The 23,786-nt window shown below is 43.3% G+C and overlaps 4 protein-coding genes across 4 annotated transcripts; all 4 read right to left on the bottom strand.

Moving 5' to 3' along the window:
• Positions 1-1,379: 1,379 nt before the first annotated feature.
• LOC130490559 (vomeronasal type-2 receptor 26-like) lies at positions 1,380-6,171 on the bottom strand. The gene is made up of 3 exons (XM_056864381.1): positions 6,043-6,171; positions 3,657-3,783; positions 1,380-2,287 (listed from the first exon to the last, which is right to left on the bottom strand). Exons 1-3 carry the CDS (start codon positions 6,169-6,171, stop codon positions 1,380-1,382), a joined length of 1,164 nt encoding a protein of 387 aa, XP_056720359.1.
• A 4,717-nt stretch (positions 6,172-10,888) lies between these two features.
• Positions 10,889-11,890, bottom strand: LOC130490558 (olfactory receptor 10AG1-like). Its single transcript, XM_056864380.1, has one exon. The coding sequence runs from the start codon at positions 11,888-11,890 to the stop codon at positions 10,889-10,891; it is 1,002 nt and encodes a 333-aa protein (XP_056720358.1).
• Positions 11,891-16,715: 4,825 nt separating this feature from the next.
• LOC130490557 (olfactory receptor 10AG1-like) lies at positions 16,716-17,681 on the bottom strand. The gene has a single exon (XM_056864379.1). It carries the CDS (start codon positions 17,679-17,681, stop codon positions 16,716-16,718), a length of 966 nt encoding a protein of 321 aa, XP_056720357.1.
• A 4,484-nt stretch (positions 17,682-22,165) lies between these two features.
• LOC130490556 (olfactory receptor 10AG1-like) lies at positions 22,166-23,134 on the bottom strand. The gene has a single exon (XM_056864378.1). It carries the CDS (start codon positions 23,132-23,134, stop codon positions 22,166-22,168), a length of 969 nt encoding a protein of 322 aa, XP_056720356.1.
• Positions 23,135-23,786: the final 652 nt, after the last annotated feature.

The following is a 23,786-nucleotide window of genomic DNA, read 5'->3' as shown; positions in this document are numbered from 1 at the left end:
TTTGAAAATGAGAAGCACTGTGGTTAAAATGAGTCTCATGCTCACCTACGTGGAGATACAGTATTCAGGAGATGATGCAAAGGCTTGTTTTTCTGCCAGGACCATTGGTAGAGTATGCAGAGTAGACACACATGGTTTAACAAGGCGAGGAGGTACTTGGGGGTTTTATTTGGTGTTACTCCACAATGTTTTAATTATTACTTGTAAGCCACTTTGATGCAGGTGTACTGGTGGGGTATAAATACTTAAATAAATCAAGTTCATGTAATTGTGTTTTCTGTGTGGTTGAGGGGCTCTCTCTTTTGAAACCTCTTTGCCTGATCCAATATAAGCCTTGGCACTGAAATCAAATTCTGGGGATGATGTCTGTGAACATACAATAACATTTTGTCTCTTTGCTAGAGACTGTAACTTTAACAAATTTATAACCCTAGGACAATTAGAATGAATCTGCTTCATTGATTCCCTCAATTGCCTACTCATTTGGGAGAGTGCACACATTGGGAAATCAGGATGTGAGAAAAAAGGCAAAATATTCTATGGCTGTTTTTTAAAACTGGCATTAGAATCATTTAAATAAACCCTCAACATTTATTTATGCAGCCATTCCACCCTAGAAATGGAGACTCTTCTGCTTCCAAAGGTGATTGATATGAATACATATTTTTATAAGCATCCATGCTTTCTCCCAGAGGTCAATGCTCACTGAAGCTGCTCAATACACACTGGGTGCTTCATTCAATGTAGAAGTTATTTGCATCTTTGTGAATACTAGAGTTAGATCAGCATGTCAGTCTTTGCTCGGTACCTTGAATGAATGCCTTGCACTCTGAAATATGTTCCTGTGGATGTTTCATAGTGGAGGTTAAAGGAATGAAATTTCCCTGACAAATGCCATTTTTTCCCCCTCAAACCACACCAACTATGATGGTTTTGTGCAAGACGCCACAGGAATGGAAATTATCTAACATTTCCAGGTAACTTGTTGAATTGGAAGGCAGACCTAAGGCCATTTTTGCATGGTCAATTTTGATGCTCCCTGTAAGCTCTTTTTAAAAATGCGACTTTAAAAATGCCTTTTCATGGTCCCGACGCAAAAGGAAAAATTCCACTCCCCCCACTTGCCTGCGCCTTTGTTTTGCATAGCTGTTAGCACATGCATAGCTCACCCGCCGCTGTTATTTTGCATGGTTCCTTCAGGGAGATTCTTCAAGGCAAACATAAAACGTCATGTTAGATGGGCTCTTTAGTAATGTGAAGCAGGTATGCACCAGCTTTGCAGCCACTTCCGGAATGATGGTTCAGCGTGCCAAATTAAAAAAAAACATATGCGGGGCAATTCAGCCTGGAAAGCGCTGCTAATTACCATGAAAAGGGCCTTACTTTCCGTTCTTTCTCCTGACCATCTTTTCCCTGTTGTTCAGTGTAGGTCTCAGGATAATTATGTAGCACTTTGGGAAAAAAATGCAACTCAGTAAACCTGCGCTGGAGGCCAAGATGGAGAAGATCTCCACGGCTACCGTGTATTTCCCTTTGGTGCTTAGGTAGGTGGGGACGAAGCTCAACCAAACACTGCAAAAGACCAACATACTAAAGGTGATAAATTTGGCTTCGTTGAACCTGTCAGGTAACTTCCGGGCTAGGAAAGCCACCGTGAAGCTGACAATGGCCATGAAGCCCAGATAACCCAAGACACAGTAAAACAGGGCAGGTGAGCCCTCATTACATTGCAGTATGATTTTTGTATTCAGGGAGTGTGTGTCCATATCAGGGAAGGGAGGAAATGTACTTAACCAAAAGATGCAGGTAATTGTTTGAATCAAGGAGCATAAGAGGACAATAAAGTTTGCCATTCTTCTCCCCACCCATTTCTTCTTCCTGGATCCTGGTATGGTAGCCATGAAGGCCAGAACCACAGTGATGGTTTTGGCAAACACACTGGAAAGAGCCACCGAGAAGATGATGCCAAAAGCTGTTTGTCGGAGGAGGCAGGTCAGTTTTCCAGGCTGCCCAATGAAGAGCAAGGAGCAGAGGAAGCAAAGCAGGAGGGAGATGAGGAGAATGTAGGAGAGGTTCCGGTTGTTGGCTTTAACTAACGGGGTGTCCTGGTACTTTAGAAAGGTTCCAAGCACCAACACTGTGATCAGAGAGAGAGAAACAGCCAGCACAGCTAAGGTGATTCCTAATGGTTCTTTGTAAGAGAGGTAGCTTATAACCCTGGGGATGCATTCATTTTGATCGTTGTTGGGATAGCTGTCCTGTAGACATGTGAAACAGGCATCCATGTCTGAAAAAAAGACAGAAAGTTTTAAATATCCCAAAACATTGTTCTGGTTGTGCTTGTTGTTGATTCACACCAAAGCACAGATTGCACCAACCAATCTCCAGTTGGTGGCTATAGATCTCCCACTATTACAACTGATCTCCAGGTGACGGAGGTCAGTTCACCTGGAGAAAATGACCGCTTTGGAAGGTGGACTCTATGGCATTATAACCGATTGAAGTCCCTCTCCTCCCCAAACCCCACCCTCTTCAGGCTCCACCCCCAAAATCTCCAGGTATTTCCCAACCTGGAGCTGGCAACCTTGTGTGTGTGTTAAGTGCCGTCAAGCAGCTTTCGACTCATGGCGACCCTGTGAATGAAAGTCCTCCAAAATGTCCTATCTTTGACAGCCTTGCTCAGATCTTGCAAATTGAAGGCTGTGGCTTCCTTTATTGAGTCAATCCATCTCTTGTTGGGTCTTCCTCTTTTCCTGCTGCCCTCAACTTTTCCTAGCATGACTGTCTTTTCCAGTGACTCTTGTCGTCCAGTGACTCTTGACCAAAGTACGATAGCCTCAGTTTAGTCATTTTAGTTTCTAGGGTCAGTTCAGGCTTGACTTGATCTGTAACCCACTGATTTGCTTTTTGGCAGTACACACAATCCGTAACACTCTCCTCTAACACCACATTTCAAAGGAATCTATTTTCTTCCTATCAGCTTTCTTCACTGTCCAGCTTTCACACCCATACATAGTCCCATACATGGCAACCTTACACAAACCATATTTATTTCACACCCATACATAGTCCCATACATAGTCCCATACATGGCAACCTTACACAAACCATATTTACAAAACCTTTGTTGGGTGATGTCATTCATGGGCATGATGGATATTTTGATCTGCAGAAAGGTCAAGGTGAAGCCAGTGAGATCTTGGGTCACTAGTTGCTTGTTAATGGTGTTGAAGGCAGAACTAAAAGTGCTGGCTGCAGAAAGGCTACCGATTTATCCAGCAGCACCGAACAGTTGATGATTCAAGTCCTGAGTAGGTTTACCTGCAACACCTGAATATGTTTACTTTCTGCTTTTGACATTACAAACATCTCTTAGAAACCGTGGGCCAGACTTTTGTTTAGTTCTGCTGGCAAGTCTACAATACATCATATTTAGGGTTGCAAGGTCCCTCTTTCCCACTGGCGGGAGGTTTTTGGGGCAGAGCCTGAGGAGGGCGGGGTTTGGGGAGGGGAGGGACTTCAATGCCATAGAGTCCAATGGCCAGAGCGGCCATTTCCTCCAGGGGAACTGATCTCTATTGGCTGGAGATCAGTTGTAATAGCGGGAGATCTCCAGCTAGTACCTGGAGGTTGGCAACCCTAATCATATCTCCTACCTTTCTGGTATGAGACCATCCCTTCTGGACACGGAGCACAATCGTAACAGCAAAACTTCTCGCTCTCCCTTTTCTGCTTGCTGAAGCCAGGATGGCAGTGGTCAGTGCATATAGAAAGGGGCAGCACCTATTAATAAATACAGAAGAGACGAGAATCAGGATCAGGTAAATGTAAAATGGAAATGGTTGTTCAAAAAAAGTACAATGTTAACATGGAATCTTGCACGCTGAGGTCCTTGCCAACTCTGATGGCTGCCCAGGGACTTTTGGCAGGATTTGGACTCTTTAAGGGGGTGGGGGTGGGTGATGAGCCACAGACACAGAGCCTAGCCATGCCCCTTCCTACCACTAGGCTGTGATGAAGGCTGGCCCATGACTGCCGGCTGAGCCCAGTATTGATCTATGTGCTGCCACCTCGGAGACCCATGTGGACTTCGAGGTGGCTGTCTGTCTGTCTGTCTGTCTGTCTGTCTGTCTGTCTGTCTGTCACTGCTCATTTAGCTATAGCTTTGAGCAGAAAAATAAAGGAATTAAAAAAAAACCTTACTTAGTGTTATTCTTTTGGTATTTAATTATTGCCCCTATAAACTTTGCCACAGACAGAGTAACAGAATCATTTGTGTCTGATAGAGCCACGTGACCTGCGCCCTCATACTGCCAGATGCCTCTTTGGACCTTTCCATATTTTTAAATAAAGGATTAATCAAACTTGCCCTCCGCTCATTAAATATAGGACACTCCATGATCAAATGTTCGATAGTTTCCACATTGTCACATGAGCATCTACATGTTCTATTTGAGTATGGCACTTTTTAATATCTGCCCTCCAAAATCGCCAAAGGAAGGGCTTTGGAGGCAGCAACATTTTTGCGTTTACTCATTATTTGTGTACTGTAATACCTGTTTGAACCTTTGGTGCTACTACTATTTTGTAAAACTTTGGAGTAGCTACAAGTGATTAGATAAATGCCTTGTAACCTCTGCTGCGTTGCACAATTTCCCCCTCTGCTGCTCAACCAAACCTTGCACAAAGCAGACTGGTAGCACCACAGATACACCATGAACAGCTGCCACACTGCAGGCAGCCTCAGGATTGCTCTGCCCAGCATCAGCATCTCCATTTCACCTGGTTAAAGCTTCTGTGCCACACAATCTGATGATCATTAAGGGTCAGCTCTTTGCCTGGAGGAGCCTGAGGATCCAGCCTTCCCACTTTTACTCTCGCAAAAGAACTGTTTGGGAACATTATCCAGTTCGTCACATCAAAACCGGCAATTAATTCTCCATTGGCATCAAAACGCACAGTGTCTCCTGCACTGTTGTTGAACAAGATTATCCTTAGAAAGCGATGAAGCTAGCATGTAAGGGAAAATGAAAGCATGGAACGCTTTTACCATGAATTTTATCACATCTTGGCTTAACTCATCCTAGATTATTAATATTTTAAAAACCTGATCACCTTTGTCACTCGGCTGAACATTACCATTTAAGCAAATGCATTGGCAAATATTAGCAAGCATGATTTTGATAGCATTGCTTTATGCAGGCATCGTATTTATATATGCGTGAGAGAAGGCATTGACTATCAGTCTCCCAGCCATCTCTGAATGATTTGCTAGCCTCTGTTAAATATAGAAACACATTTAGTTATTATTTACTACAATTTCTACTCCACCCTCAAATCCCCGGTCGATTTTTGATCTGCAGTTACCTCCCAGGGCTGCACATTCTGAAATTCTGTCCTCTCTCCTTTTACCAGAGTTCTGGATTTGGCTCTTAATCTGTAAATGGCATGCAAAGAATGTGCCACAGCATGGACAGCATTGTAGATGTTGTAGCTCTGACCGGTCATGCTCATTTCAAACAAAGTCCCAGGAAGGCTCTCCAGCTTCTCCTCTCCAGTGCACGGTTTCTCACTTTCCTCATGTTCATCAGCAATTTTTAAGGAACATCCAAAAGCCTGCTCCCAGAAGTCCTGGATAAACCCATCACCTTTTGCCCAAGATGGTTTTATATTCTGAAGGAAGTTTTGAAAGCCTGGTGGCTGACTAGAGTGAATTGTGAAGGAAATGGCGCCATGGTAGATTTGTGTATCCCAAATCTTTTGAAGGGACACTGACTGAAAAATCCATTGAGAAGTAATAATCCACACTTTACCAAAAGGAAGTGATGAATCTCCTTGTGCTTCAAACAGTAGCATTCTCAAGGCATGCATTAATGTAGGTTGTCCATACACAAAATAGACATTGGCTTTGCTACCCATGAGAACTGAACCTTTTCCCAATGCTGTGAAAAACAGTAATAGTAAATCATTGAGATCGGTCCGTTTTGGAGTTCTTAGTATGAAGTCGTAACAGATTCCGTTCTGGGAAAGCAGGGGTATCACCATCTGCAGAAACGTGTCCCCGTTGTCATCATCCACAGCAAAGAGGCCGATCCATGTCCAGTTGAAGTGATGAAGTAACTGGACAACCCCCTTGTACTGAAAGTTATCATTTGGGACCATCTTGTACATGTATGGAAACAGTGTTTTGCCACCCTGCACTGATGAAAATGATCCATATGTGAACTGAAATAAAACACGTAGTTATTTTTCATGCCAGCTGCAAATCTATATTCCTCACTTTTGAAATCTTGACACTCCATGCCTGTGGCTTACCTGTGGTATCTTGTAACTGGCTAAGATGGTAGCCATATCGGCAGACATTTCAGTGATACGGGCTCCAATGACAGATATAAGATTTTTCTGGATATTACACTTAAAATTGGGGAGAAACCTATGTTGTGTGGACAGTAGATCCAGGGTGGCCTTGTAGGTCATCCTTCCAAGGTCATAACCATTGAGAAGGATGCGGAAACCCAAAGTAATATTTGGTAGGATTTGTGGATTGTCATTGATCTCTTTTACAGCAAATGCCAAGGCCAAAACGTTCTGGTAGTGCTTTGGAAATGAACTGTAATGAGAATTAGAGGCTGGTTAAGCCGAACAAGTGAAAAATGCATTTGTACCCTTCCTTACACGACTAGTGAATTACCCTTTTTCTTGATGCTGCAAAAATCTTCACTTTCTTGTTTCTGCACATCAAATAGCAGTTAGCATGGCAAATTATGATCAAATGTGTAGTGAAACACAAGAGCAATAATTCACAATTGGATTTTCCTGTGCAGGCATGAGACTCCAGTTGAGAAAAATTATAATGCAATGATCACACAATATTCAACAATGTGTTGAGACAGAACAAGTCAACCAAATGTTTCTGGAGTGCTCTGTTGCTTTAAGATTGGTTCTCTATTATTACGATCTGAACATGTTACCCGAATGAAGAAAATTCCTTACAGAGGTGCTTTATCAGTCAACTTCAGCGTGGGGTGTTCCTCGAACGTGGGAGTGTCTTGAAGCAAGAAGATGTAACTGACCATCTCACCAATGATATGGTCACCGGCTTGATAAAATCCATGAGAAATAGGAAGGGGGTCATTCTAGACAATACAATTAATAGACAGTTTCTTGCATACGGTATGAAACTGCACTACAAGCAACAACACCACTATTAGCATCATCCAGTTAATGAAACTAGCCCTTAAAGTGCACATCTTCATTATTCCTTACACAGGTTTATCTGGGAAGTATCATTTTTACAGCCTTCTTTGAATGGCAGTTGATTCTGCTGTTGGTTTATTACTTATAAGAGTATCTCTCTGCACCCCTGTTTATAGTTAACAATGTTTTTTTTTTTTTGTTATCTCTTATCCCTCGTGAAAATAATGGCACAGTGGTAGCCCCACGAGTCTGCTGCAGAAAAAATAGACTGGCTCCATGCGATTCTTGTTTTGCCTTGTCCCTTAGAACCACTGGAAACCATATTCCCTCCTACATGTTTACTTCCTCATCTGAGGATTAGTGGACTGTTGTTTTGAGTCCCTGCGTAGGTCCCTTTTAAAACACAACCATGCTTGTAGAAGGGTCTACAAGGTTTGCCTGACATACAAAGAAAAATTCTTGGACTTTAAAAAAAGGATTGATTAGAAAAAAGACTAGCAGCTGCTGAGGACATAAGTTTATGGCCAATTAGAAGAGTGCTGTATGCATATTTAGTTGTGGGTTAAATATTTCCTACTTTATTTGACACTATTGCTCTCATGATGAAGTCTAAGCAGCTTAATCTTAGAAGAGAGAAGACACTCGGTGCAGAATTAGAACATAAGAAAAGCCCTGCTGGATCAGACCAAGGCTCATCAAGTCCAGCAGTCTGTTCACACAGTGGCCAACCAGGTGCCTCCAGGAAGCCCACAAGCAAGACGGTTGCCACATCAGTTATTAACGCTATGTAATTTTTATTTAAAATTATGGGGGAAAATAGTGTGAGGAAATGGAAACGCTCTGCCTATCCCTACTTTGTGCTGACCATTATATTGGGTTTTTATAGCCTCTTTCAAGCATGGTTGTTATTGGTCTAATTAATAGCTTGCGAAAATCTATTGGGAAATAAAAGGAAAACATTAATTTTTGCAAATGATGGTGAAGATAATCATGTCCTGGTGGGTTGGCCTCTGCAAAGTTACTAAAACTTTATCCCCCTGAAATCCCATCAAAAAAAATTTTCCCCTTGGAAAAATATAGGAACAAAATAGCACATGGTTGGCTATGGATGGAGTGTTGTATTAAAGCTACACTCCAATGAGCCATTAAATATATTAAGAAAATTAAGACATACTGGGGTGGCCATGGAATATTTTCATGGATAGAAGTTGTATCCTTTGCTGTGCTTTTGGTCCTAAGTTTGTTTACCTTATGGGGTGTTGTAAGGGTATAATAGGAATACCTTGATTATTCACAATCAATTTAAATTAATTTAAACGTCAGAGAAAACTGTCTTAAGATTGTAATTCAATGGCAACTGTCACCCTGAAAGATCTTTAAAATACAGGGACAAATGCCATTTGGTATTGTTACTGGAAGAAGCAGAATTTTTCATGTGTGTGATGGTTATGTAGTAGAATCCTTACATTCTGGAATATGTTTAAGTAGAATATATGATTGGGGGGAGGGGAGGTCTGGAAGTTACCTGGGCCAAGATGTTCTGATTTTCTTTGTGCACAGCAGCTCCCATCATTTTGAAGCCAGTGACCAATTCTGAGGCTCCTAAATTAAGTTCTGGAAGAATTAGGCTTATCAGAGGCAATTATCTATCTAATAGCAATGTGTGGTCCCTGGTGGGAGGTTTTTGGGGAGGGGAGGGGCTTCAATGCCATAGAGTCCAATTGCCAAAGCGGCCATTTTCTCCAGGTGAACTGATCCCAATTGGCTGGAGACCAGTTGCATTAATATTAGTATTAAGGTAAAGGTCCCCTGTGCAAGCACCGGGTCATTCTTGACCCATGGGGTGATGTCACATCCCAACATTTTCTAGGCAGACTTTTTTTATGGGGTGGTTTGCCAGTGCCTTCCCCAGTCATCTTCCCTTTACCCCCAATAAGCTGGGTACTCATCTGACCGACCTCGGAAGGATGGAAGGCTGAGTCAACCTTGAGCCGGATACCTGACACCAACTTCTGTTGGGATTGAACTCAGGTCACGAGCAAAGCTTTTGACTGCAATAGTGCCGTTTACCACTCTGCGCCACAGAGCTCCTAGTAGTTGCATTAGTAGAATAATTAAATAACTAAATAATAAATTATAAATAAAAAAAGGATTCCTGACTTACTGGGAGTCCATGTTGCTGCCCGGGTGGGGGGGGGGGAGCGGGGCGAAGGCAGGCGGGTAGGCGGTCGCTGGCTGGAGAGGCTGTGCGGCGGGATGGTTGAGCAGGCTCCCATCCCAGCCATATGTATTCCCTGCAGCCCCGGCCAATTGGCTCCTGAGACAGGTTCAAATTGAACCTATCAGGGGGATAGGGGGCAGGGGCTGCTGGGAGTCAGCAGGGTGGGCGGAGAAGTGAAGTCTTCACTTCAGTCCATCCGCCCAGCATAAAATTGGGGCTCAGGCACAACTGGGCTCAGTCATCCCCGGCTTTGTCCCAACCCTCCCTCCCTTGTTGATGTTTGTTAATTGTTATGCTTATGTCACAACTATGGCGGTGGCGCATGAGGCTGGATTTAATTTGAGGGGAAGTGGCCTGTGTGCCCCATTCCCCTCCCGTGGGGGATCTCATTAAGAGATTTTGTGGAGAGGCTGCTCGGGATCATGCCCGGATCAGGGTGGCATTTGGTCAGCCTCTCACAAGTGGTGGGTGATCACTAAGTGACTGAAGCCCAGGTGAGTTCCTGGGTCCGCCATCCCTGTTACCCCCAGCTGGCTCGCTGGGGGAGTGAGGCTCTACTGATCGCATTGGGGTCGGACTTCGCCTTGTATCCAGCACTCATGCTAAGCCAGAAAGATTAATTGCTGTTGCCAACTTCGTTGTGGCCATTATGTCCAAATATAACATTTTCTTCCAAAAATAAAATCTTCTTTAAACAAGAATCTTATTTTGCTATAAACTCTTGCCCCCCCCCCCCCATATAGCCTTGGGTCAGCAACTAAAAATAATATTTCTGGAGGAAGGGAACAGAAGAAAGAATACAAGAATCGGCCATGTAAGAATGTTACAAAGCTTTCTGGGAGTTTATTGAAACATTTCTTATCCTTATCCTCACACAAAACCTTATCGCAGCCTCACCAAAGTCTAAGGGGTGGAGTCCATCATTTTGGATTGTATGACACATGTCCAGTTAATTTGCAGCAAGTAATCAAGGCAAGAAACTCACAGGCTCGCCTGTGATCAACTTTCAGCAATATACAGGCATACCTCATTTTATTGCACCTAGCAGATATTGTGTTTTTGAGCAAGTCTATCGGCACCATTTTTCCAACAGCATGTGCTCACTTCGTAATTCTGACATTTCAAACTTTTTCATTATTATTACAGTACAATGTTTTATTTTAGAAATAATGCTATTGCACACTTAAAAGGCTACAGTATAATGTAAACATAACTTTAATATGCACCAGGAAACCAAAAAAAATCATGTGACTTGCTTTATTGTGATATTCACTTTATCACAGTGGTCTGGTATTCAGAAAAAAAATTCTACCCTGCATAGTAGAGACGTTTATTGCGCTTGTCAGCATTTCCATGTGCACTTGTGATTCTCAGCATTGTGCTGGGATCTCAAAAAGCTAAAAAAATATTTATGGGGTGGGCGAGGGTTATTTAACAAGTTGAAACATGGATGAAAATTGCTCGACGGCCTCAGCTGCTCCCTGTACCCCCTTTCAAAGACCGTTTCTTGGCCAACAGTCTGCTAAAGGCAGCCTTTACCTCCCTGTTCCTCAGAGTGTAGATAAGGGGATTGCAAAGGGGAATGATAACTGTATAGAGCAAGGAAAGGAATTTGGAAAACTTTACAAAGTCACTGGTCTGTGGACACAAGTAAACCAGCATCCCCGAGCCATAGAAGAGACACACTACAGTGAGGTGGGAAGAGCAAGTGGAAAAGGTCTTTTGGCGGCCAGTGCCTGATGGCATGCGCAGTATTGCTCTGGCAATGTGTACATAGGAGGCCACAATGAGCACAAAAGGGACTACCACAAATAAAATGTTCTCAGTGTACACAGCCACTTCGTTTGCATACAGGTCAGCGCATGCCAATTTGAGCACTTGTGGGATGTCACAGAAGAAGTGATCAACCTCATTGGGTCCACAGAAAGGCAAGGAGAAGATGAGCCCAATTTGCAACAACTGCATAGGGAGGCTGATGGCAAAGGAGATGACCACCATCCCCACACGCACCCTGTGGCTCATGATTGCCATGTAGCGAAGAGGCAGGCAAATGGCCAGATAGCGGTCATAGGCCATGGCTGCCAGCAGGAAGCATTCTGTTCCACCAAGAAAGAGCATGAAGAACATCTGTGTAGCACAGGCTGGCAGGGAAATGGAATTATCTCCAGAGACCAGATTTACCATCATCTTAGGAAGAGTGACTGAAGTGTAACACATCTCCAACCCTGACAGGTTTCGCAGGAAGAAGTACATGGGGGTACGTAAGGCAGGGTCCAAAGTTGTCACCACCACAATCAGACCATTGCCCAGTAGAATGGTCAGGTAGGTGGCCAGAAAGGCAATAAACAGGAGGAGGGGGTATTCCTGGTATCCCAGCAGAATGAACTCATCCACTGTGCTATAGTTCTCCCAGTGCTTCACCTGGTCATTGTCCATCTGCAGAGGTACAAAAGGCATGTGAGTCTCAGGCATGGTTTTCACTCCCAGATAATGGGTTGGATACCACCAACTTTTCTGCTTGTAAAATTCAGGGCAGGATGTGCTGGGGATCATGTGACCTGAATGAACAGGTGCCACGTGGGATGGGGGTCTGCAGTAAGGAGTTGAACTGGGTAAGAAGGATCAAACAAAACAAGCTGATAACCTTTTCCAATGCAGCTGCGGACTGATTCACATATGAACATTCATCACTTGAATGTTACATCAGGAGATGATTTGCATGCATGCATAGGCTATAATTAATCTAATGCAGCTCGATAGAAATTCAGCTCTTATTCACTGGCATCTTTACCATCACTCAGTTTCTGATTCCACCTGAAGCTCTTTCTGTCCCTCCCTCTGGAAAAATCTTGAAATTAGGTATCAGACATCAATTATTGGGGACTAGAAGAGACTGCCATAGAGATAGCAGATGTTATGTAATGGTGTGCTGGATTTACATTGTTGTAAGGTAGCCCCGTGGCGCAGAGTGTTAAGCTGCAGTACTGCAGTCAAAAGCTCTGCTCACGACCTGCTCACTGCCTGAGTTTGATCCCGACTGAAGTCGGTTTCAGGTAGCCAGCTCAAGGTTGACTCAGCCTTCCATCCTTCTGAGGTCGGTAAAATGAGTACCCAGCTTGCTGGGGGTAAAGGGAAGATGACTGGGGAAGGCACTGGCAAACCACCCCGCAAACAAAGTCTGCCTTGGAAACGTCAGGATGTGACGTCACCCCATGGGTCAGGAATGACCCAGTGCTTGCACAGGGGACTTTTACATTTTTAAGGCAGCATGGTGTAGTGGTTAAGGTTTCACACTAGGATATGAGAAACCCAGGTTCGATTCCCCACTCTGCCATGGAAACTTTCTGGGTGACTTTGGGCCAGTCACAAACTCTCAGTCTTGACCCCAGCAAGTATTTGGATGGGATACTCAGAGCGAAATGTGTCTGGTCAAGCGTTGGTCATTTACATTGTTAGTATATCAACTGTGCATAAGAATTTTATAACTGATTTTTATATGTAGCCTGTATTCCAGGCCCTGTGTTTTAAACAATTTTACTGTGTACACCTTTAAATAAATGTAATTATTTTGTCATCTCACATATAGTAAAGGCAAGATGTGTTCACTGTCACCATTCAGAAATGTAATTTGTAGAGACTGGCAAATCAGAACTGAGCCCTGAATAATGACAGCTCATGCAACTCACAGTCTCATCATTTCAAGGACATAAATTGAATAGTTCTGGCCCCAATACTGATCCTTGTGGGACCCCAATGCTGACTTTCGACAATTGTGAAAACTGTCCATTGATTCCTACTCTTTCATTCCTGTAATTTAACCAATTTTAATCCATAAGAGAACCTGTCCTTTTATCCCATGACTGCTAAGTTGACTCAGGAGTCTTTGGTGAGGTACCTTGTCAAAAGGCTTTTGAAAGTCCAAGTGTATAATGGCTACTGGGTCACCGTAGTCTACATTCTTGTTCACTTTCACAAAGAACTCCAAAATGTTGGTGAAATCATGATGATCTCCCCTCAGCAGGCTTATTTCCTCTATTTGCTTAATATATATATATATTTTTTACGGTTTCTATTAATTTGTGTGGGACAGGCATTAGGCTGACTGGCCTGTAATTAGCTGATTCCCTGCAAATTTTTGAGGAAAGAGACATTCAGATGTGGTTTGCCACTGCCTGCCTCTGTGTCATCATGACCCAGGTATTTCTTGGTGGTTCAAATATGAGCCAGGGTCAACCCTGCTTAGCTTCTGAGATCTGATGAGATCAGGCCACTCTGGGCTCCTTAACTTATACATGGATTGACTGTAGCAAGAGAAGTCCACACGTATAAAGAAAGATCAAGTATACACTGCCCACAAATTGTACATGTGTTTACTGATATTTGTCAACAGAATTACAGTCTCTCCCCAGCTGCACACTCAGTCATGAGGATTCCCACAAAAGGGTCCTACTATTCACCCACCCCAAAATTCAAGTCAAAGTACCAGGCAGCCTGCGTGGGGAAGCTGTGCATTACACCATCAGATGTTGTAACTGACCCTGACATAGAATACTGAGCAACATGAGGTTTTAGCAAATGGAAATATGTTCTAGTACATAGTGATTACGGGGAAAGAGCTGAGAATGCGTGAACAGCTTATTCTAAAAGCTCAGATATTAAAAAGAGGTTGGTGAGATTTCCACTCCTGCCCAATTATACACCAGATTTGATAACATCCATTCATAGGACAAAAGAAATGAAATCAAGTCATTTGCAATGATAGGAATGCCTTCAAAGATGGACTGATTTGTTCTTTAACAGCACAGGATCAGTTTAAAACTCAAAAGTCTTCATTTTGTCCTCTACTGACATTCCGGTCCCACCCTTTGTCCATGAAGCTCAAAGTAGCGTAATGTGGATTTCCCCCAGTTAATGATCCTTACAACAACCCTGTTAGACCACTTAGGGAAATGACTTGTCCAAGGCCACCTCTGAACTTCAGGACTGGGTAAGATTTGTGCTCAGGTCTTCCTGAAGTAAATGTGCCACATTACAGCCACTAGACTAGCCTGACTGAACACGGGGAATTTTCAAAGAAACCTGGAAGAGCAATGAGCAGTCAACACCCATAGAAGACTGAAAGCTGTGAGACAGATGCATTGGGGAGAGGGGTAGAAGCTAATACCAGTTCATTGCTATAGAAAATAAAGGACATTACCTTCCTTAGAACAGAATTGTTCAGAAGCACAGGCCCAGATGAGGTCTTGTATTTTTCTTGCCAGCATGGTGTAGTAGTAAAGAGCAGTGAACTCTAATCTAATTCTCTCTAAACTCTCTCATCTCCACCTACCTTGGGTGATGTCTGTTGTAATGAGAGGAAGGGAAGGAGATTGTAAGGAGTTTTGATTCTTCTTAAAAGGTAGAGAAAGTCAGCAAATGAAAAACCAACTCTTCTTCTTCTATCAGGGTGCACTCAGTCTTTACCATGTGAAATGGTGGTTTCTCCAGGTCTGTGTTGTAAAGACTGTTCATGGAGAACAGCTGCTTGCTAACTCAGCCACCAAAAGGCATTGTTAGGTACCTCAGTGATTTCTTCAACATTAGCTCTCGCAGTGGCAAGGCAGTCCCAGTGGGAAAAATGGGCTTGCTTGTGTAAATAGAGAAAGAGATACTTTTAAACTAAGGAGGTTCAGATGGGAGGGAGGAATGGGCCCTAGGGTGTTGCTGGTCTTTCAGCACAGAAACACATGTTTGTGCTTATGGAACACCTTCCTCTGAGTGATTTACAGGTTGCCGAACTTAATTCCTTTTGGAACCATGTCAAACTGGGATTGTTTTATGTTTTTACATAGTTAGTGAAGTTTTCTGCAGTGGTTAATTTATTCATGTTATTGGTTTATTTATTTACATTATTTATAGTCTACCTTTCTCTCTTGGACTTAAGGCGAATTGTGCAGAGTGAGTCGATACAATTGACAGGATAGGATATTCAATAAGTACAATAGGATATGGGTTGTGGAACCAACCAGAAGTCTAAAAGCAGAACTGAAGCACAGCACAAGTCTTTACATGACACAATAAATGATGCAAAAAATACATAGTTGAATCCTAGTTACAGCAAACTAAACACAGTAGTATAGACCACAGTCCCTAATAATTTATGCAAGTAACTTTGTGAATCATTTAGTACTCTGCGACTCTATTGCCTGCATAGAAATGCCCTCTTGAATAATTCAGTTTTAAATAGTTTGTGGAAAGCCAGGTGAGTGAGGGGCTTCCTGACCCCCTTAGACAGGTTCGTTCCAGAAGGAATGTAAGGGACAAAGAGAAATGTGAAACAGAGCTGGGGGGGGGGAGACCCTGAAACAAAGCATAAGCATTTAAACATAAAACAATGGAGAAATTACATTAAGCACATTACAAAATAGAGAAATTACACAGGCCTTCCTGTGGGCCTCTGCAGCCTGCCCAGCTGCATCCTGCCCCCCGGAACGGCGCCGTCGCCTGGCTCGCCGCGGCAGCAGGTAAGAGCGACCTGCCCCCTGCTCCCTCTGCTCCTCTCCCCCCCCGCGGGTCCGCAAACCCGGATCCCCCCAGTGGGATCCGTTGTATTTCTGGAGGAAGGGAACAGAAGAAGGAATACAAGAATTGGCCATGTAAGAACATTACAGAGCTCTCTGGGAGTTTATTGAAACATTTCTTATCCTTATCCTCACACAAAACCTTATTGCAGCTTCACCAAAGTCTAAGGGGTGGAGTCCATCATTTTGGATTGTATGACACATGTCCAGTTAATTTGCAGCAAGTCATCAAGGCAAGGAAACTCACAGGCTCGCCTGTGATCAACTTTCAACAATATACAGGCATACCTCATTTTATTGCACCTTGCAGATATTGTGTTTTTGAGCAAGTCTATCGGCACCATTTTTCCAACAGCATGTGTTCACTTTGTAATTCTGACAATATTTCAAACGTTTTCATTATTATTACAGTACAATGTTTTATTTTAGACATAAAGCTATTGCACACTTAAAAGGCTACAGTATAATAATGTAAACATAACTTTAATATGCACCAGGAAACCAAAAAAATCATGTGACTTGCTTTATTGTGATATTCACTTTATCACAGTGGTCTGGTAGTCAGAAAAAAAATTCTACCCTGCAAAGTAGAGACGTTTATTGCTCTTGTCAGCATTTCCATGTGCACTTATGATTCTCAGCATTGTGCTGGGATCTCAAGAAGCTAAAAAAATATTTATGGGGTGGGCGAGGGTTACTTAACAAGTTGAAACATGGATGAAAATTGCTCGACGGCCTCAGCTGCTCCCTGTACCCCCTTTCAAAGACCATTTCTTGGCCAACAGTCTGCCAAAGGCAGCCTTTACCTCCCTGTTCCTCAGAGTGTAGATAAGGGGATTGCAAAGGGGAATGATAACTGTATAGAGCAAGGAAAGGAATTTGGCAAACTTTACAAAGTCACTGGTCTGTGGACACAAGTAAACCAGCATCGCCGAGCCATAGAAGAGACACACTACAGTGAGGTGGGAAGAGCAAGTGGAAAAGGTCTTTTGGCGGCCAGTGCCTGATGGCATGCGCAGTATTGCTCTGGCAATGTGTACATAGGAGGCCACAATGAGCACAAAGGGGACTACCACAAATAAAATGTTCTCAGTGTACACAGCCACTTCGTTTGCATACAGGTCAGCGCATGCCAATTTGAGCACTTGTGGGATGTCACAGAAGAAGTGATCAACCTCATTGGACCCACAGAAAGGCAAGGAGAAGATGAGCCCAATTTGCAACAACTGCATAGGGAGGCTGATGGCAAAGGAGATGACCACCATCCCCACACGCACCCTGTGGCTCATGATTGCCATGTAGCGAAGAGGCAGGCAAATGGCCAGATAGCGGTCATAGGCCATGGCTGCCAGCAGGAAGCATTCTGTTCCACCAAGAAAGAGCATGAAGAACATCTGTATAGCACAGGCTGGCAGGGAAATGGAACGATCTCCAGAGACCAGATTTACCATCATCTTAGGAAGAGTGACTGAAGTGTAACACATCTCCAACCCTGACAGGTTTTGCAGGAAGAAGTACATGGGGGTACGTAAGGCAGGGTCCAAAGTTGTCACCACCACAATCAGACCATTGCCCAGTAGAATGGTCAGGTAGGTGGCCAGAAAGGCAATAAACAGGAGGAGGGAGTATTCCTGGTATCCCAGCAGAATGAACTCATCCACTGTGCTATAGTTCTCCCAGTGCTTTACCTGGTCATTGTCCATCTGCAGAGGTACAAAAGGCATGTGAGTCTCAGGCATGGTTTTCATTCCCACATAATGAGTTGGATCCCACCAACTTTTCTGCTTGTAAAATTCAGGGCAGGGTGTGCTGGGGATCATGTGACCTGAATGATCAGATGCCATGTGGGATGGGGGTCTGTAGTAAGGAGTAGAACTGGGTAAGAAGGATCCAACAAAACAAGCTGATAACCTTTTCCAGTGCAGCTGCGGACTGATTCACATATGCACATTCATCACTTGACTGCTACATCAGGAGATGATTTGTATGCATGCATAGGCTATAATTCATCTAATGCAACTCGATAGAAATTCAGCTCTTATTCACTGGCACCTTTACCATCACTCAGTTTCTGATTCCACACGAAGTTCTTTCTGTCCCTCCCTCTGGAAAGATCTTGAAATTAGGTATCAGACATCAATTATTGGGGACCAGAAGAGACTGCCATAGAGATACCAGATGTTATGTAATGGTGTGCTGGATTTACATTGTTGTAAGGCAGCCCCGTGGCGCAGAATGTTAAGCTGCAGTACTGCAGTCAAAAGCTCTGCTCACGACCTGAGTTCGATCCCGACTGAAGTGGGTTTCAGGTAGCTGGCTCAAGGTTGACTCAGCCTTCCATCCTTCCGAAGTCGGTAAAATGAGTACCCAGCTTGCTGCTGGGGGTAAAGGGAAGATGACTGCAGAGATAGTCTGCCTAAAGGGAAGATGACCGCAGAGATAGTCTGCCTAGGAAACGTCGGGATGTGACGTCACCCCACGGGTCAGGAATGACCCGGTGCTTGCACAGGGGACCTTTACAGGCTGCATGGTGTAGTGGTTAAGGTTTCAGACTAGGACACGGGAAACCCAGGTTTGATTCCCTACTCTGCTATGGAAACTTTCTGGGTGACTTTGGGCCAGTCACACACTCTCAGTCTTGACCCCAGCAAGTATTTGGATGGGATACTCAGAGTGAAATGTGTCTGGTCAAGCATTGGTCATTTACATTGTTGGTATATCAACTGTGCATAAGAATTTTATAAATGATTTTTATATGTAGCCTGTATTCCAGGCCCTGTATTCCAGGCCCTGTGTTTTAAACAATTTTACTGTGTACACCTTTAAATAAATGTAATTATTTTGTCATCTCACATATAGTAAAGGCAAGATGTGTCCACTATCACCATTCAGAAATGTAATTTGTAGAGACTGGCAAATCAGAACTGAGCCCTGAATAATGACAGCTCATGCAACTCACAGTCTCAACATTTCAAGGACATAAATTGAATAGTTCTGGCCCCAATACTGATCCTTGTGGGTCTCCAATGCTTACTTTCTACAATTGTGAAAACTGTCCATTGATTCCTACTCTTTGATTCCTGTAATTTAACCCATTTTTAATCCATAAGAGAACCTGTCCTCTTATCCCATGACTGCTAAGTTGACTCAGGAGTCTTTGGTGAGGGACTTTGTCAAAAGGCTTTTGAAAGTCCAAGTATATAATGGCTACTGGGTCACCGTCGTCTACATTCTTGTTCACTTTTACAAAGAACTCCATAATGTTGGTGAATCATGATGATCTCCCCTCAGCAGGCTTATTTTCTCTATTTGCTTAATAATTATTTTTTTATTACGGTTTCTATTAATTTGTGTGGGACAGGCATTAGGCTGACTGGCCTGTAATTAGCTGATTCCCTGCAAATTTTTGAGGAAAGAGACATTCAGATGTGGTTTGCCACTGCCTGCCTCTGTGTCATCATGACCCAGGTATTTCTCGGTGGTCCAAATACGAGCCAGGGTCAACCCTGCTTAGCTTCTGAGATCTGATGAGATCAGGCCACTCTGGGCTCCTTAACTTATACATGGATTGACTGTAGCAAGAGAAGTCCACACGTATAAAGAAAGATCAAGTATACACTGCCCACAAATTGTACATGTGTTTACTGATACTTGTCAACAGAGCTACAGTCTCTCCCCAGCTGCATACTCAGTCATGAGGATTCCCACAAAAGGGTCCTACTATTCACCCACCCCAATATTCAAGTCAAAGTACCAGGCAGCCTGCGTGGGGAAGCTGTGCATTACACCATCAGATGTTGTAACTGACCCTGACATAGAATACTGAGCAACATGAGGTTTTAGCAAATGGAAATATGTTAAAGTACATAGTGATTACGGGGAAAGAGCTGAGAATGCGTGAACAGCTTATTCTAAAAGCTCAGATATTAAAAAGAGGTTGGTGAGATTTCCACTCCTGCCCAATTATACACCAGATTTGATAACATCCATTCATAGGACAAAATAAATGAAACCAAGTCATTTGCAATGATAGAAATGCCTTCAAAGATGGACTGATTTGTTCTTTAACAGCACAGGATCAGTTTAAAACTCAAAAGTCTTCATTTTGTCCTCTACTGACATTCCGGTCCCACCCTTTGTCCATAAAGCTCAAAGTAGCGTAATGTGGATTTCCCCCAGTTAATGATCCTTACAACAACCCTGTGAGACCACTTAGGGAAATGACTTGTCCAAGGCCACCTCTGAACTTCAGGACTGGGTAAGATTTGTGCTCAGGTCTTCCTGAAGTAAATGTGCCACATTACAGCCACTAGACTAGCCTGACTGAACACGGGGAATTTTCAAAGAAACCTGGAAGAGCAATGAGCAGTCAACACCCATAGAAGACTGAAAGCTGTGAGACAGATGCACTGGGGAGAGGGGTAGAAGCTAATACCAGTTCATTGCTATAGAAAATAAAGGACATTACCTTCCTTAGAACAGAATTGTTCTGAAGCATGGGCCCAGATGAGGTCCTGTATTTTTCTTGTCAGCATGGTGTAGTAGTAAAGAGCAGTGAACTCTAATCTAATTCTCTCTAAACTCTCTCATCTCCACCTACCTTGGGTGGTGTCTGTTGTAATGAGAGGAAGGGAAGGAGATTGTAAGGAGTTTTGATTCTTCTTAAAAGGTAGAGAAAGTCAGCAAATGAAAAACCAACTCTTCTTCTTCTATCAGGGTGCACTCAGTCTTTACCATGTGAAATGGTGGTTTCTCCAGGTCTGTGTTGTAAAGACTGTTCATGGAGAACAGCTGCTTGCTAACTCAGCCACCAAAAGGCATTGTTAGGTACCTCAGTGATTTCTTCAACATTAGCTCTCGCAGTGGCAAGGCAGTCCCAGTGGGAAAAATGGGCTTGCTTGTGTAAATAGAGAAAGAGATACTTTTAAACTAAGGAGGTTCAGATGGGAGGGAGGAATGGGCAAGGTGCTGTGATTAGCCCTAGGGTGTTGCTGGTCTTTCAGCACAGAAACACATGTTTGTGCTTATGGAACACCTTCCTCTGAGTGATTTACAGGTTGCCGAACTTAATTCCTTTTGGAACCATGTCAAACTGGGATTGTTTTATGTTTTTACATAGTTAGTGAAGTTTTCTGCAGTGGTTAATTTATTCATGTTATTGGTTTATTTATTTACATTATTTATAGTCTACCTTTCTCTCTTGGACTTAAGGCGAATTGTGCAGAGTGAGTCGATACAATTGACAGGATAGGATATTCAATAAGTACAATAGGATACGGGTTGTGGAACCAACCAGAAGTCTAAAAGCAGAACTGAAGCACAGCACAAGTCTTTACATGACACATTAAATGATGCAAAAAATACATAGTTGAATCCTAGTTACAGCAAACTAAACACAGTAGTATAGACCACAGTCCCTAATAATTTATGCAAGTAACTTTGTGAATCATTTAGTACTCTGCGACTCTATTGCCTGCATAGAAATGCCCTCTTGAATAATTCAGTTTTAAATAGTTTGTGGAAAGCCAGGCGAGTGGGGCCTTCCTTCCAGAAGGAATGTAAGGGACAAAGAGAAATCTAAAACAGAGCCGGAGTGGGGGGGGGAATGACCCTGAAACAAAGCATAAGCATTTAAACATAAAACAATGGAGAAATTACATTAAGCACATTACAAAATAGAGAAATTACACATGCCTTCCTGTGGGCCTCTGCAGGAGTTTGCTTCTTGGTGCCTTGTCATCTCAGCCAACCAATCTGCCATTGGCTTGGCCTGGCCAGGGGCAGGGCTTTGGCCAGTGGATCTCTGGGAAGGAGTCTTCCCTTTGGTCTACCCAGCCTAGACACACAGAGGCCTTGTACCAGGTCATATAAACAAAAACCAGGTGATGTTAATAATCTCACCTTGAGGCCCGGAAGAGCCACTGCGACCCAGAATAGACAGTGCTGCATTGGATAGACCAATGGTCTCACAGTATAAGAGAGCTTCATGAGATCAATAACTGCATTGATGTGTACATCAGAATGATATTGGAGCTTTATGATAAACTCCATCCCATTCCTAAATCATAATGCCTGCTGGTTCAATGGAACCAGCCATTTTGGCTGGCCTTCAGGACTTGCAATATTTGGAAGAGGAGGTTTTAAAGAGGCTGCCAGCAATGGCACGAGTGAAATTCAAAAGGTGGACTCAGCCCACCATCCCTGTGCCCACTTCCAAAGGTCTTTTTCTTCCTACTAGTCTTTTAAAAGCAGTCTTTACCTCCCGGTTTCTCAGGGTGTAAATAAGAGGGTTGCAAAGGGGAATGATGATGGTGTATAGTAGGGAGAGCAACTTGTTAACCTTCACAGACTCTGGGTTCTTGGGACGCAGATACACAATCATTGCAGAACCATAAAAAAGAATGACCACAGTCAGGTGGGATGAGCATGTGGAAAAGGTCTTCCGGCGTCCTGTGGCTGATGGCATGCACAGTATGGCCTTGGCGATTTGTACATAGGAAGCCAAAATGAGGAGAAAAGGGATTATAACAAAGATGATACTCTCAGCATACACAGTCATCTCATTGGTATAAAGGTCACCACATGCCAGGCTTAGTACTGGTGGGATGTCACAGAAGAAATGGTCAATCTCGTTGGATCCACAGAAAGGTAAGGAGAAGATAATTCCAATTTGGAACAACTGCATAGGGAGGCTGAGGGCGAACGAGCCTGCCACCATCCCTGCACACACTCTATGGCTCATGATTGTCATATAGTGGAGAGGTAGGCAAATGGCAAGGTAGCGGTCATAGGCCATGGCCGCCAGCAGAAAGCACTCCGTCCCACCCAGGAAGAGCAGGAAAAACATCTGTGAGGCACAGGCAGGCAGGGAAATGAAATGATCCCCAGACACCAGATTGGCCATCATCTTAGGAAGGGTGACTGAAGTGTAACACATCTCTAGTCCTGACAGGCTACGCAGGAAGAAGTACATGGGAGAGTGTAAGGCAGGGTCTAATGTTGTCACCACCACAATCAACCCGTTCCCCAGTAGTATGGCTGTGTATGTGGCCAGGAAGACCGTGAAGAGGAGGACAGGATATGCTTGGTATCCCACCAAGATGAACTCTTGCAGAGTACTGTGGTTCTGCTTGTAGTTGGCTTGCCCGAGATCCATCTGGGAGGGAGCAGAGGTAGATACATGAATCTTGTCTCTGTGGAGACTGAAGGCAAAACTATATTTTGTGTTTCTGTGCTAGTAATTCATTTATTAATTTTACTTATTTAAAACTTGTTCATGCCACCTTTCCACCAAAATAGGGTCCCCAAGGTGGTGAACAGAAGAATATTGAAGCATTTGAAAATCAAAACAGCGTTTGAAATAATAAATATATATTAGTGTGCCACCTGCTGCCTCGAGACATACGTAGAATTCCGAGGTGGTGCGTAGTTTTTCGGATTCGAGTTTAAATAACCCGAATTTTTTTGAAAAAAGCTCAAAAAACTCTCCATACTGGTATGGAGATTTGCTTTTACCATTCCCCCCCAAAAAAAATATTTTGGGTATGTTAAACTGGAACCGGAAAAATACTCCCCCAAATGGTACACACCAATAATTTCAAAGTTTTGGTGCTGCGACTGTAATGTCTGTAATCATTATTGTATGCTTATGTGTTCAGTTTGCATAATTGTTCTTCTGGAAAAGCTAGGCCTAAAGTATAAAAGCAGGTTTGGAATACTGTGTATTCATACCGCACACATGGAAACTTTGGGAACGTTGGCATCCATAACTATAAGAGGCCAATAGAACACGTTGCCTGGTACAGGCT

The sequence above is a fragment of the Euleptes europaea genome, chromosome 18 (assembly GCF_029931775.1).
Source record: "Euleptes europaea isolate rEulEur1 chromosome 18, rEulEur1.hap1, whole genome shotgun sequence".
Classification (NCBI taxonomy): Eukaryota; Metazoa; Chordata; class Lepidosauria; order Squamata; family Sphaerodactylidae; genus Euleptes; species Euleptes europaea.
The sequence above is the reverse complement of the archived record's forward strand: the minus strand, read 5'-3'. Positions and strand labels throughout refer to the sequence as shown.

What these genes read in the sequence shown, in the direction of transcription:
- LOC130490559 (XM_056864381.1), bottom strand. Translation starts at nt 6,171, where the DNA reads ATGTACAAGATGGTCCCAAATGATAACTTTCAGTACAAGGGGGTTGTC. An exon ending in GGGACACGTTTCTGCAGATG is followed by an intron (nt 3,784 to 6,042) that starts GTGATACCCCTG and finishes ATTTATTAATAG; the next exon opens with GTGCTGCCCCTTTCTATATG. An exon ending in GATGGTCTCATACCAGAAAG is followed by an intron (nt 2,288 to 3,656) that starts GTAGGAGATATG and finishes TCTTTTTTTCAG; the next exon opens with ACATGGATGCCTGTTTCACA.
- LOC130490558 (XM_056864380.1), bottom strand. Translation starts at nt 11,890, where the DNA reads ATGCCTGAGACTCACATGCCTTTTGTACCTCTGCAGATGGACAATGAC.
- LOC130490557 (XM_056864379.1), bottom strand. Translation starts at nt 17,681, where the DNA reads ATGGACAATGACCAGGTAAAGCACTGGGAGAACTATAGCACAGTGGAT.
- LOC130490556 (XM_056864378.1), bottom strand. Translation starts at nt 23,134, where the DNA reads ATGGATCTCGGGCAAGCCAACTACAAGCAGAACCACAGTACTCTGCAA.